Consider the following 14,991-nt stretch of genomic DNA (forward strand, 5'->3'; position numbering starts at 1 on the left):
GGGCCAACCCGACCCTGGTTGGCTACCTTGTATTAGATAGCCAGAGGAGAAGGGCTGGGAATGAGTCCGGTGTTTGAACTTTAAAAGCCTTGGCGCATTTGAGAACAGTTAAGTTTGACGGGAGTGGGGAGAAGTGCGGTGGAAGGTACAAACATGGCATAACACGAGAAGTGCCACATATCGGTTATTGTGGCAAACCACGCGACAAGCCTCTGTACAGAAGGAGAACAGCTGGAGCCATGTTTGAAAAGATAAGTGTTCTGTCATTCACGGAACAGGAAGGGGAACTGAGATAGATAGATCAGGAAACAAGAAAGGACGAGAAGCTAAGGAGGCAGTGAGCAGGAAACGAGGCAGTGAGTAGTGAAGGAGGGAGGTTGAGTAGCAAATAAGGCAACATGAGTGTGAATGGACCATGTATCACCAGTTAATGAGGCTAGATGAACAGTGAATCAAGTGAGATGAGTGGATACTGAAGTGGGGTGACGAGTGAATGAGACAGTGATTAGTGATAGGAGCTGGCAGAGCAGTGACTGTGGCTGGTAGAGCCACAATGACTGTGGCAGGCAGAGCAGTGACTGTGGCTGGTAGAGCCACAATGACTGTGGCAGGCAGAGCACTGACGGATGCTAAATGAGCAGTGATTGTGGCAGACAGAGCAACAATGTGGCAGGCAGTCCAATGACTGTGGCAGGCAGAGCACTGACGGATGCCGAATGAGCAGTGATTGTGGCAGACAGAGCAACAATGTGGCAGGCAGACCAATGACTGTGGCAGGCAGAGCACTGACGGATGCCGAATGAGGAGTGATTGAGGCAGACAGAGCAACAATGTGGCAGGCAGACCAATGACTGTGGCAGGCAGAGTCGTGAGGGATGCAGAATGAGCAGTGATTGTGGCAGGCAGAGCAACAATGGCTGTGACAGGCGGAACGATGACTGTGGCAGGCCGAGCAGTGACTGTGGCAGTCAGAGCAGTGAGCGACGCAGAATGAGCAGTCATTTGGCTAATAGGACAATGACCAGGGATTGATGCAGCATATCATTGAATTGCATTGGGCTATTAATAGGGGTCCAGCTCACTCCATATGTTGCAAACATCACAACTTTACATAATGAATGTTAGGGAGACTATAACAGGGACGGGCTATTCATTAACATACTTAATGTATTCGCCATTTCATCTCTCTGAATGCATTCCAAGTAATCGGTGTACCAAACAACTTCAGGAAACTAGCGGTCACAGGTCAGAATCCTGGTAAGTCAAATCAGGTGGTCACTGCAGCTTCTACACAGATTTGGGTGGAAACTGTGGTCACAGGTTTGAATTGGGGCCTGGGCATCTTGGCATTTTAACTAATGGTAGCTCTCCATTCCCATTCCTCCCAAATTTAAGCGCTAGCACTGTAGCAATGTGTGTTATTATTCGCCAAGTTATCAACCTTGGAATGATGGATGGCTGAGTTGATAGGCAGAGATGCAAACCTTGAACACTGAGGAGAGTGCGTAACTTTCTGAGTTATTTTACAGGCTATAATCTAAGGTAGATGAAATGAGTGCCCTGGAGTCAGTGCTGCACACCTAAGATTAAAGGTCAAACGACAATTCCATCAGTGAATAAGTGATTTTTAATGGTCTATGCTGCACGGAAGTCTATAAAATGAGGATTAAAACCTGCAAATAACGTTCTCCTTACATTCCTTTTGTGTGGTCGATACCTGTAATAAAATGACGTCACTATTGGTCTGCGGCTGTAGTTGATTTCTGATGCGACGGTGCCGCTAGCCAAGCCACCGCAGAGCAGAATTTCAGCTGCCAGTAGAATACCCAATTAAAGGCGTGCCCCGGCTGCTCAAACCTGTTTATTCTAAGCTATCTATGTCAATGCACGGCCTTCACTTGATAAATATATTCATGGTCGTATTTTATTTAGAGCCGATCGTGTGCATGTCCCCACCTATTATTAAATGCAAAACTGTTTTTGGTTGTAATTTTTGATGCCATCCTTATCGGAGTCTACATACTTCACTTACATTTTTTATTTTATTTTTGTTTTTGCATTTACTTGATGAACACGGATGTCAATTTTGATCAGAAATGACTTACAATAACACATTTACAGGCGGCAGAAGCATTCCCACAAAATGTGCCTGTACAATAGCACAAAGATGAGGATTAGACAGTTTATGAGGGTGTAAGCAATTTGGACATATATCAGGGACAAACCAAAAAGAAACAAAATGTATATAAGAAAACAGATTAATTACAATGGTAGCCTTACCCTAAGGGGGAAAGTGCCTCAAACTAATACTAGTAGTAATTAAATATACAAAATTATATTAAGTGTCACATGACGTGGCTTGTGGTTCCAGTAGGAAGGTTGGGGAGAGGGCAGAGGGAGCTCCCTCCTCAGCAAGTAAGTGAAGTTTAAGCCGAGATCTGAGGAGGTCCACAGTTGAGTTGGTTTGATTGGTATGGCCAGCTGGTTTCAGTAGAGCGTGGCGAGTAGGGAGAAAGAGCGGAAGCGAAAGGAGGCGCAGGGAGGTTATTGGACAATGAGGTTGAGTGCAGAGGAGGATTGTAGGTAATGAGATGGTGAGTAAACTGAGATGAAATCAGGTAGGTACTGAGGAGCAATACGCTGCGTATGCCGTCTTTTGCCCTGCATTTTTGCACTCCACCATGGAAATGGGGTAAACGCAGCCTGCCATGTGTGCATGGCAGGCAGCATTTACAATGGATCCCTATGGTGGCGGGCTCCATAGGGATCCGCAGCATTTGCGCCTGCATGACAATGCATGCAGACGCAAATGCTCAAGCATTTGCATGGCGGAGAGGAAGGGAGTAGCGGAAGTGCAAGTGGCCTTTCGCCCCTCCTCTCGGCCATACAAATTGACGAAAATGGGCATAATGTTAATGATAGACGTAAAAGTCTTACACAAAGGCTATTATATATGTCATTAATGTTACTCTGGCCAAGAATGAGCCCTACAGCCTTTACAATTTCATGTAAAGGTTACTTATAAACATAATTGTTACACATTGCTTGCCTTACTTTGCAATTGTGGTAGTGAGCAATGCAGCTGCATTTCATCAAAGACACATAATAAACCCTGCAGGGATGCCATTTGTCTGCTTAGCATTGCGCAGCGTCTGCAAAATAGTTGTAGGACTGAAACATTAACTATATAATGCACACTTAATTTGGTACACATTTCCTTTATTTTTTATTTATGCAAAAGTTAACCCAAAAATAAAGCTTTTGTAAATATCAAGCATATATATTAGCCTGAACAGCATAGGCTTTGGCTAGCCGAGTGCAAGGCTACTAATTGCGCACATTAGTCTGGGCCTGCTTTCTTCCACGGATCCTGCGTTTCCTCCTCCACAAAAGGCGGGAAAGGCCTTGTGCTTTGAGAAGAAAGGTAACCAGCGGAAGACAAAGCAATGTTCCCACCAGGATACCATCAAGCACTGTTGTGGATCAGCCGACTGCAAGAACAACATTACCTTTAATTAAAAAAATGACAGAGTAAATTGTAAATAAACTGCCATGTGCATGCCACTCCAGTGGCACTCAGCTACCATAGGACATGGCCTATGTGGGCAAATTGTAAATAAGTCAATGTGTGCACGTGTGTTATCAGGAATAAAATACCCCTACATTACATATCAAATATTGCATTCACTTCAGTGTTCCTTGACCTTATAAAGGTACAGAACCTTTGACCTCATTAGTTTGTTTCTTCACCCAACTCCATAAGACTTTCAATATCCTTATAACGTATGGTAGGGGTACTTTATTCCATATGTACAGATACCCTGACAGGCATACGACGTATACTGGGTAATATTATTAAAACTAGTGTAACCCGATGACAGGATGCAATATGCCTCTCCTTCTGTGGGACTCTTCTACCTTTTCCAAAGATGTGTGGAACTACATTGTGTTTAAATGCCAGCCTTGCGTCCCGCCAACTTGTGAAGTCAGGATGCAGTGTTTGGGCCCGATTCATGGAAAAGTACACATTAATCCCACAGTGCCTGCACGCCGAGAAGGACACTGAGCGAGCCAGCACGCATAATAAAAAATGCGCGCCAAACCTATTAATGGAATAGTTCCCGCAAAGTAGGCCTGTACGCCAGTCGCAGCCGGAAAGCCCCCGAAACGACCACATGCAAAGCCAAAATAGCCACATTCACTTGAACTTGCGGACTCCGACAGCACGAACACATGCCTCCCATGTACAGTGCATTGGGTCTCTCCAACCAAGGCACAGGGGTAGCCGGTGGAAGGAGGGCAGGACACTGGCATTTCTCACCGATGTTTCAAGTCACGTGATTGGCTGAGAGCCCTTCAACGGGTGGGCATGCTATATCAGGCCTTGCTATGAAGTCCCATTATATGCAGTCTCAATGCGTGTGACAGGAATCTGAAAGGGTGATGGCTTAACATGGTTAGGTAAAATTGCCAAACTCTAATGGCGTTTATTTGGTTTATAGGTGTTGGGTAATGCGTTTATATTTGTTTATGTTTGTTTGTATTTCGAGAGCGCTATACGCCAAAGCGATTTAAACAACAATTTAAACAACAATAAAAAAGGTACAAAAAATGTGAAGACTGACAAGTGAGAATGTTTATACAAAATGTTTAAGAAGGAAGAAGATGGCCTTTAAGATGCGAACGAAACAGAGAAAAGGAGCAAAGAGAATGAATGGAAAGAGGAAGGTCGTCCCAATGAAAGGGAGCGAGCAAAGAGAAAAGACCGGAAACGGGAGGAGGCACAGGGAGGTTGAGGAACAGCAAGAAGAAATCAAAATTCAGAAAGTAAAGAAGGTGTCGGGGGAATAGAATGAAATGAGCTAAGAAAGACAAGGAGGAGCAAGATAACCAAGAGATTTTAAAACAAGGAAGTAAGTTAAAGCGTAGGCGAGAATAATAGCTGTGATTTTGCCCGTGGTCACCCTTGGTTTCCACAAAACTGGCATGGGTTTTTTAAAATGAAAAAAACTCTCTTGACAAAGGGCAGAGGGCCAATTCAATGACAATCTAGGAAAACCCACATCTAGCGACCCTATATCATTATCTCCCCTTAAATACAAATCCCATAACCATTAATTCTTCGTTCTTGTTTTCTGTTTTTCATATCTGTTGTTAGTTTACAAAACATGTATGGAAAAAGTACTATGAACATCATAAAAACAAAAAATAGAAGAAAGACCTGCTTTACAATTAAAACATATTCTTCCCACCAACAATTATGGAGCAAATCATTACTGTGTATAGGACATTTCAAAAGTAAAGGTTTTTCACCTGTTGGGGCCCTCAATTTATGACATCATGAATCAAGGAATTTCGGAAAGTTCAATATAGATATAGCATCATCTCCTCACCTGAAACTTTTAAGCCAGCATTTAAATAAGCGGAAAGAGGGTGGGTACGGCCAAGATCCAAAATGGAGTCTGAGTTAACGTGACACAAAGCACCAAGGGCCACAGCCAAAAGCTGCACAGCTGCTAAGTATGTGGGTGTGGATGCGGTACCTCAGATCATATTGGCTCCCAGGACAGGTCGGGGGGCCATGTACCCACTGGTGTGTTACTATGTTTCAAGCGAGTTGGTCGTCATTTGCACACACCGCTCCCCTGGTTGCCACGCTTCTCAGCTTGCCCACCGGACCTCAAACTCCAGGTAACCCCAAGTTTAAAAATACACTATTTTACTTACCTTATGATGTCTTCGCCTCCTCTTCCACCATTTCTTACTGCCAAGAAAAGTGCAAAGGGACTCTGTTCACTGATGATTCCATGGTGGCCATGTTGGGTTGGACTAATTTTTCTTTGATGTTAAGAAAACGTTTTTGAATCCAAGAGATCTTTTCATGGCGCGATTATGATGTCAACCGCAGCTGGAGTGGGCCATATCAACCAGTAACAGCCTGCAGCCCTCAGTACTTCAACTCATTTCACTGAGGCTGGTTCCCTCTGGCAGACAGGCCATTCTTGGTTGAGCTAGCCCACCTCCACGGTTTTTAACAACATATTTTTGTTTAGGTGATTAAAAAAAAGTATCAAATGCAAGTGTCAAATGCAGCATATCCAGTAACGGAGCGTTTCTCTTACAAACCTACATGCTTCTTTACAAGCGCAGAAGTTGAGGCAATAGTCAATGAGAACCGGATCCACAAAGATTTGCATTTCGGCCAATCGGGACCTGGCATAGAGTCAGAGGCAGAGCCAGGCATGGGCTTGGGAGGGCTAAAGCCCCCCCTCCCCACCCACTCTGATGCAGCAGGCATCCCTCTGCTGTTATGCCCAGCCCAGGGCTCAGGCTTGAACCTGTCACATTTCTCACCTCGGGGAGCAGTGTATTTACTCTGAGTTGAGAAAACAGTAATTGAAGTGAAGGTAGAAGCAGGGGACAAAAGCCTGCCATGGGGATATCAGTAGCCCACCCCCTCTAAAATCCCCCTTGTTGCAGCTAAATACTTTACTGCTGGCTTGGCTTTTGCATGGGCCATGCTTTAAAAAATTACGATTAACTAAAAAAAAAAAAGTGTATTTATGTGCATCCAGGGATTGTATGTATGCATGCATGTATGAATGTATGTGTGCATGCATGCGAGGAAGTGTGTAAGTGCGTGTATGTTTGTATGCTAGGAGGTGTCTGCAAGTGCACACCTATGAATGAATGCAGTGTGAATGGTGTACAGCACATGTTAATAAACGCACAGTCTAAATGTTATGGGTGCTCCTGTGAATGACAGATCAGTGGGTGCGTGACTGGTGGGTGAATGTGTCTGAATGTGTCTATTTCTCTGTGTATCTGTGTGTATGCACGCTGGGACCTGGGTTGGGGCATTGGAGCATGAACATTTTTTGACAAGAGCATGGCATGTTATATTGCCGTTTTGGGCAAAGGAAAGACAACTTGAGTGTTTTTATGTGATGGTGGGGTAGGATGGGGGTTGGGGGAAAAACTAGAGTGGGGCTGGCCTGGCTGGGTCTGACTGTGGCATGGAATGTTGTACTCGCATTAAGAGCAAAGCCAACATGAGTGTTCTTAAAAGGGGAGGGCATGTTTCCTTATTTTGACTTTGCTTTTTATTTTGCTGGTGTTAATGTCAAAGGCAACATAAATATTCCTAGATGGGGGAATATAACGTGATGAGTGCAACATAAGTTTTATGGGGGATTTGTGTAATGATAATATGTTATGTATATAACACTTTCGCCAAAGCGTTGTACAAAGAACATATTTACCTACATCACCCAACCAAAGTTTGCACTCATTTAATGAGCTTTATTTATTTATTTATTGCACTTATTGACAGGGTCCGAACCTGTGAGTATCACAGCGCTGGTACAACTTGGTGAGCAGGGAAAACACAGTACAGTGCAGAGTAAGAGAGATGTAACAAGGTGCAAAATTAACATAATAGTACAACGGCCGTAGAGGAGGGTAGAGATCAGGGAGGTCACTTTGAAGTATGAAAGGCTGTGGTGGCCTTGCCAGGATTTGAACCTGCGAATCACACTCAGATTATAACAGCATTGCACTCAGCCTGCTGAGCTATCTTACCGGCTAACCAGCAAGAGCATGTTTTCTTACTGTGGCATCGCAGTTTATTACTGGTGTTAAGGCCAAAGGCAACATAAGTATTCTTACATTGGGGCGGGGCTTTCGTGCAGCCTGCAAGGCAATGTTTTTTTACTGTGGCATGACATCTTTTACTGCCGTTAGGGAGAAAATACAATATGATGAGAGCTCTTATATGGAGAGTGGGAGATTTGTGTAGCCAGCCACGATATGTTTTTTTTCTGTGACATAGCTTTTTTCCACTGGCATTGAGTCAAAGATAACAGGAGTATGTACTTACATGGCGATAGTGGCATGTATTGGCAGAGCCAGCATAAACATGCTTTGTTATAGTATTTTTACTGGCATTATGGGCAAAGCAAACATGAGTATTTTCCTATGTGGCAATAGTGGCATATATAGGTGCACCAGAATGGACATGTGTGAGCACAATCAATATCAAAATGCTTCTTTACACTTGCAGAGCACTGGCATATAGTGGGCAAAGGCATTATGAAAATGTGCTTGAAAATGCTCCAGTGCATTGTTGGTGGCTTGGCATCTAATGGACTTTTTATGTTTTACCCGGCAAAACCATTATTAACTGTGTGGCTTTTTACCTAATTTATCACAGAAAGTGTACTGAAAAATGCACTATTTTAACCCATTATTTAAAAACCTTTTTTAGGGGTATTACCACCCTCCTTGATTGGTGTACCCTGCCTCATTACTCTCTGTCACTCCTGTGCATTTGGCTGTCGGCTGAACAACAGTGGCGCCGCCAGAAATCAGAGTTGGTGGCAGATCTCTTTCCTCAGCAGGGGCCTCCCTCTGGAACAGCCTCCCTGCCACTCTAAAAACTTGAGGAGAACCATCTGTGGTTCCGGAAGCACCTCAAGACCTTCCTCTTTGCTTCTACCTTCGCTCCCCCTCTCCCCTGCTGATCTGTCTGCTTTGGCACAAAGCACCAGGTTTTCCCACTGCTTTCAGGCCCAGGTCTATGCCCAACCAGCCACTCACGCGCACTGCTCCTGGCAACACCTGCACTTGGGTCTGTATCTGTTACCCTACAGTCCCCTTACCTGAACTTACCAGACACCCCTTGTCTGCGCCCAAAACCTGCCCTTGCCACCTTGCTGGCTGCACTACTTTTTGTATTGTTGTACGCCTTTGCTCAGCACTTTCCACTTTTCCCCTCTTCCTTGCACTTCCCCTCTTTCCATCCCCCCTGCACTTGCACGTTCTCAATGTCACTGGGGCGAGTAAGATCGTTGTTTTGTCTTGCCTTGTTCCCCTCCCTTGCCTTCCCTTGTTCCCCTCCCCAACCTCGTCGCGCTCTGAAACACTTGTGTATGAGCGCAATGCAAATAAAATATCATATCATAGCCAGAGAATCCTCTAATTCCACACTCAGGAGTTTTTAATTGCCAACATGTTTAACGAATATGGTGCACTCAGCAGGGTTTGACTTATGTGGGAATAGAATACTAGATGTATCTTGCCATTGGACTGCATTTACAATGGGAATGCTCCCAGTGGTTCATTTTACGCATTGGTCTCCACACAAGAATCTTAGGGAAGTCAGGTTGATGGTAAAATGAGGGTCTACCAAAAGGCTTATTTTCAGTTTCTGAAATGGCAGCTCTTCTGCTATCCCCAATTTAGTTTGCAGAATGTTACCTGTAAGTTTGAGCAACACATCTTTTCTTTACTATTTTCTGTTTCACTGAGAACACAACCCAGGTAAAGTCACCGCCCGCCAGTGTGCATAAAAAAAACCCAGGCAGTTCAAAAGTTAGACTTTCTTAGGAATACTCTTACTCTTCAGGTAGTGGGTGGGATTGGCCATAGGAATTAGCATGGCCATGGGCAGTCAGTGGGCTGGTAAATAAAACGCCCTCGAGTGTCCCTCCTCACAAGTCCTGTCCTTCCTAATTGTACTCAATTTCAATAGTTTCAGTTTACAGCTAAAATTAAAAATAGAATGAAGTAAAACTGAGTTAAAAGTGAACCTCTCTGGTCAATTGCCCCTCTGGTCCTTGGTTGGTCTGATGAACTCTCCTCTGGTCCTTGCCTTGGCTCACTTGCAGGTGAACCTTTGGTCCATCCCTCCTTTGATTTTTGGCTCTCTGGTGAGTTGGTGGTAAAAACAAGAAGCAAAACGCTTCAATTTTCTGTCAATCATACAAACAATTACCTTAGCTACCCGAAACGCACATAACCAGTGCTGCACACAGCTGACAAAATATCTAAAACGGTCACCGTGCAGGGCCATATGTTTTAAGATCTGCACTCATCAATGTTGTAACAAAGCAATCTTGGCCTTATCCCTCTCCTACCGCATTAGCCCCCTACCCTATTACTTACAGATTCTGAAACTCCTAGAAAGTGTGAAAATGGCTGATGGTGTGAAAGGAAATACTCAATATCATAGCATAACAGGACATTTAAATAACATTCCATAGCAGCCACTTAGTCTATAAGTAATCCGAGCACTGAACATGTTACACGTTATTACAGGGAACACTCCCCAAAAAGAATGTTATGGTGCAAGTGGCACCATTTTATACACCTGTCCGTTTTTGGGGATAGCCTAAATTATGCTTCTAAAAGTAAGTTTGATGTTTACGGACAGGACTGCAGATCAGAAAATGGGCCTCATTCCGACCCTGGCGTTAACCAAGGCGCTATTAGCGCCTTGGTTGACGCCGTTATCTTTCCGACTCCGCCATGGTGAATGGCGTAATTACCGCCCCATTCCAAGGTTGGCGGGGGCGGTAATTCCCCATTCATCATGGGCCCTTCCCCATTCCCATTTTTGGCCCATAGGGCTCAATGGGAATGGGGAAGGCGCTAATTACGGCACCGTAAATTACGGTGCCGTAATTAGCAACAAGGTCCCTTTGCGGGTTGGTTTTTTAACGCCTGCAAAAAGCAGGCGTTAAGTACCAACCCGCAAAGGGAACTCGGAATAGGGCGGTAAGGGTTTAACGGCACCGGTCTCGTTACCGGTGACCGTTAACCCTTACCGCCCTACTCGGAATGACTCCCAATGTATGTATTAATAGTAAACACCCACTCGTCACTTTTGACCCCCACACTCCGGGCACAGCACGCCAAAATAAAACACACTTTACTTGATTGTCTGGACATAGCGATGGACATCCGGAAGGATACGGCCTCGAGTATACGTGAGTATCGGGAAGTACCTGCTTAATGTGCTCCTTGTACGCTTGATGCAAATGATCACATTTGGCAGCACGTTCTGGAACATATACATCGCTTGCTTTGAATGCGGCGCAGGATTATTTGAAACCGCGCACTCGGCACATCTCTTGCACGGGAAAGGACATTTCTGAAAAATGCACTGAAGCACAGACTGTCGAATACCACATACACTGCCCGAACATCCCTCCTCTTTCAAAAGTTGCCGTGTCTTCATCGGGTCGGAGTTATGTTGTTCATTGCATTTCACTAAGCGGATTTCTTACTTTATCAGAGTAACGCTTCGAGCTGGTTCAGCCAGTATATGCTTTTAGCCCAAAGGCGTACGCCGCATGTGTGACATACGTTAAGCAGATGGGACCGGTTCACAGTGCTTTTTGCAATGGGAATATCTCATTGAAAAACGCTTTGTGCATCAGGCTCACCTAATGATCTCCAAGTGGGTGCAGGCTGCTAGAATACACAGTTTAGTGCAAAAAAAAATTAAAAAATGATTTTGCTTGCTTTTCGCCAGGGTGGCCGATAGGGGGGGCCAGCATTTTTTTTTATAAGGGTGGCCGCGGCCCCCTCTGGTCACCTCTTGGCGGCGCCCCTGCTGAACAAGTGCCCTTCCTTCTGCGTGCTCTTCTTAATGTGGACCCTACTACCTTAGCTCCAGGCCCCACTTGTTACAGAATCATGGCCACGCCTCTGGTGAGTTGGAGTGAAAGATGGGCCTAATCGGCCAAAGGAAATCATCTACTCAGCCTCCTGGGCGTGGGGAGGGGGTGGTAGGACAGAGGATTTGGGGGGTAATTAGTAGAGCAATAGGTTTAATGTCCTGTCTCACTAAAAGTTTTAAAAACTGCCATCCAGCACCCTCCCCCCCAAAATGTTGAGGCTGGCTCCGCCCCTGCATAGAGAATCTCAGATTTGCACCTTCCATTTTGAACCCAACTCATGAAGCCCAAACCTGAAGTAGATCTGGAAATGGCGGGAGCATCTCTGTGATGCACTTCCGCAAAACTTTGGTAATTAATCCCGTGCGTGCCTGAGTTTTTTAAAATCTCCCCAGGAATGTCCAGGTTTGCTGCGCTTTTAATCTTTATGATTCAGATATAAGGCAGCAGGTGCACGTCAGACATGCTCATGGTCACGCCGCATTTACTCCAGTGAAATTCTTTGATAATTATCCCCTAAATCTTGTGCTCATTCAAACAGCCCGCGCAGGGCCGGCCTTAAGGGCAGCTCAGGGGAGAAGGTTAAATAGGCGCCGTTAGCACCCCATTGTCAATGAATGAGACCGCCATCGCAATGACAATGAGGCCCCTGCCACACCTTCAGCTCCCCGGAGCTGGCGTGGTGGGGGGCTAATGGTGCCTTTTCTTGTGAAAAGTGTCCACGGCAGAGGAGCGCATTTAAATGCACCCACCGCCGCAGGCACCTTTTACAGTAAAAGGTTGCCTGCTGCGCCTTGTCCCACAATGCCAGCTCGGGGGAGCCCTTGAAAGACTCCCCCGAGCTGGCGTGGCAGGGGCAAAAGGCGCCCTGCGGGGCGTGGCGCCCCGGGCGGTCGCCCGGCTCGCCCCTTCTAAGGCCAGCTCTGAGCCCGCGCACACAATGCGACATAACTCTCTCAGAGACAGACTACGCATTTCTGTTAGGGAGGGCTGGGCACGTGACAGTGCATAAGGTGCCTGAAAAACAGCTTTGGAAAAACCTGTGATGGACTGAATAAAAAATGTGCACAATTCAGGGGAGGCACGGAGCAAGATAGAAAGTGAAACTGCGTGAAAATTAAGCGAGTTTTGAACGGAGCGTTCTTGTTTTAATCTCAGTGCCCCTGTGATGCCAGGGGAACGTTGTTTCCATTTTTCATAAAAGCTGCTCTGCTGCCACCGCGTGGATCTTCTAATAATGGCAGTACGGCCAAACTGCACACAGGGAATGTTTTCTTTTCCGAGATAGGCTGAAGCCATTGCATTTACAAGGTTCTCTCGAAATATAACATGCCACAATTGACTGTTCTCTTGGTGATTGTATGGACGTAGTTTCCTGGTCCTGTAACCATGGCCGGCCTTAGAAGTCGCAGTGCCCTGGCAGCAAATCAAAAATATGGCTCCCTTGCCCAATGTGCCGCTAGTCATGCGGCAGGGGGTGAGGGGAGCACCACATTTTTCAATAGGCAAAGCGGGCGCCCTATTGTTATTAAATGCGCTCCGCTACCGAGAACACAGCGTATTTAGGCGCTTGCCACGCCTTCTCCCACCACGGCAGTTCGGGGGAAACCTTGAAAGACTCACCCGAGCTGACGTGGCAGGGATCTTATGGCAGGGTGCCCCGGGCAGCCGCCCGGCCTGCCCTGCTCTAAGTTCGGCTCTGCCTGTAACCGATAAATCAGGAACGCAATTGTCCGCGACAGCTTCATGTTGAATAGTGCTTTTTTAATGTCTGCCCCTTTTATGCTAACCATGCTTCTCCCCGCCCGCAGGAGTCATCCGAACAGCGCTAACCAACATGGACAGAGAAGCGCGCGAAAGCTACGAAGTGATTGTGCAGGCCAAAGACATGGGCGGGCAGCTGGGAGGATTAGCCGGCACCACGACGGTCAACATCACCCTGAGTGACGTTAATGACAATCCGCCCAGGTTTCCCCAGAGTAAGTGTCCCTGTGCCTGAGTGGAATTTGGTAATGCGCCACTGCGCTGGACCATATAGACCGATCGCCCGCTCTATTGAGCAATGCCTTTCCAAATGGTCTGGCCAGAAAAAGCTATTAATGCTGCACAAATATGTACATGTTTCTGCATTTATGCGTAAGTAAAATACTTATAGGTAGCTACTAAATGTACAGAATTCCTTTTCTATTTTTTTTTCTGCTCTGGAATGAAAATATTCTATCACAAAGAGAGTTCCTCCATATGCACATGATGTGGGGGGCTTCAGCTCACTGGTGATGTTGGCACTGGATATCAGAAATTGACATGGATTTGTCGATCAGACTAACTAAACTAAGTGACACATGGCCGAAATACTATCATTTGGACCTTTTTAGCAGCAATTGAAACATTTTGTGACACAAAATGACAGATTCTGTCATTTGTTTTGTGAGCACTAAATGGTGATACATTGGGTTATCTGGACAGAGCAGCCTATGCCCTCCATTTCTTTTTGCATTACACAAGACCAAGGCAGAATCAGTGGCGTGTCCAGGGAGTGTCCTGGGGCGTGCCACCCCTGGAATCTGATTGGCCACCCCAGGTGCCACCCCATTATCCTAAACTATGATCATTAAACTTTAAATTCGGCAATGTAAAACACTAATGTAAATAATTAAAGTAGATATGGGTAGTCCAGAGACAAATAGTACATTAATGCTATTCCGACGTGTGTGTGTGTGTGTGGTGTGTGTGTTTGTGTGCCCGCATGCTCGTACTTCATGCCACCCCTGCGTAAATCAGTGCCACCCCAGTCAAAAGATTTGGACACGCCACTGGTCAGACTGTATGCGATACACAGCTATAGATTTAAGCTTGATGAATTTAACAAGTTGCAAACATGCTCCCATTTTCCTGGTATATGAAATGAGGACTGCCCCAATATATGGCCCCGATATACCTGGCTAATAGGCTGAGTTGGTACCATCTCAACAGACCTTTCCGCTCGGCTGACAAACTCTTACTGGTGGGCCTCCCTCTAATTGTATCTCTTTTTTCTTGACTCACTTCAGCCTTTTCCACTCCAAAAATTGGAGTTTGTATCAATATCTGCGCACAGATGCAGTTCAATCTACCCAGTCTTGCACATTACAAATATATGAACTCAAATCAAGGACTTCACTGGACTGTTTGGTGGAATCGGTGTGCAGTGATAAAGTCGCCTGGGAAATGGCCACCAGGGGGCGACATTTCCCAAATATGCAGCCTCATTAAAATCAAACACTTTCCCCAAATATTCTAAGATGGGAGTTTACAATATAAAATTATACCCCTCCTAAAATATTTGGGGAAAGTATTTTAAGGGTCAGGAAAAAAAGTCACCTACCTGGCGACTTTTTCCAGGCGACATTATCACATTGGATCGTTGAATCATAGTTGCCCCTGGAACTATAATGCAGCATTATTACCTTTCGTGCGCCTCAAGCTACCAAGTGAACACCAGTGCGCCAATTCACAAACACGTCCACCGGCCAAGCGCCCACACAAGTGG

General features: G+C 45.6%; 1 protein-coding gene across 3 annotated transcripts in view; it reads left to right on the forward strand.

Annotated features, from left to right (window-relative positions):
• Window positions 1–14,991, forward strand: part of CDH20 (cadherin 20) — a 1,428,111-nt gene that overhangs the window by 1,343,435 nt on the left and 69,685 nt on the right. For all 3 annotated transcript variants that reach the window (XM_069613654.1, XM_069613653.1, XM_069613655.1), the window contains one exon: window positions 13,274–13,441. In XM_069613654.1, the coding sequence (XP_069469755.1) occupies window positions 13,274–13,441 (168 nt within the window). The remainder of the gene's footprint in view (window positions 1–13,273; window positions 13,442–14,991) is intronic.

This window comes from Ambystoma mexicanum, chromosome 5p (assembly GCF_040938575.1).
Source record: "Ambystoma mexicanum isolate Mex_15411 chromosome 5p, UKY_AmexF1_1, whole genome shotgun sequence".
Taxonomy (NCBI): domain Eukaryota; kingdom Metazoa; phylum Chordata; class Amphibia; order Caudata; family Ambystomatidae; genus Ambystoma; species Ambystoma mexicanum.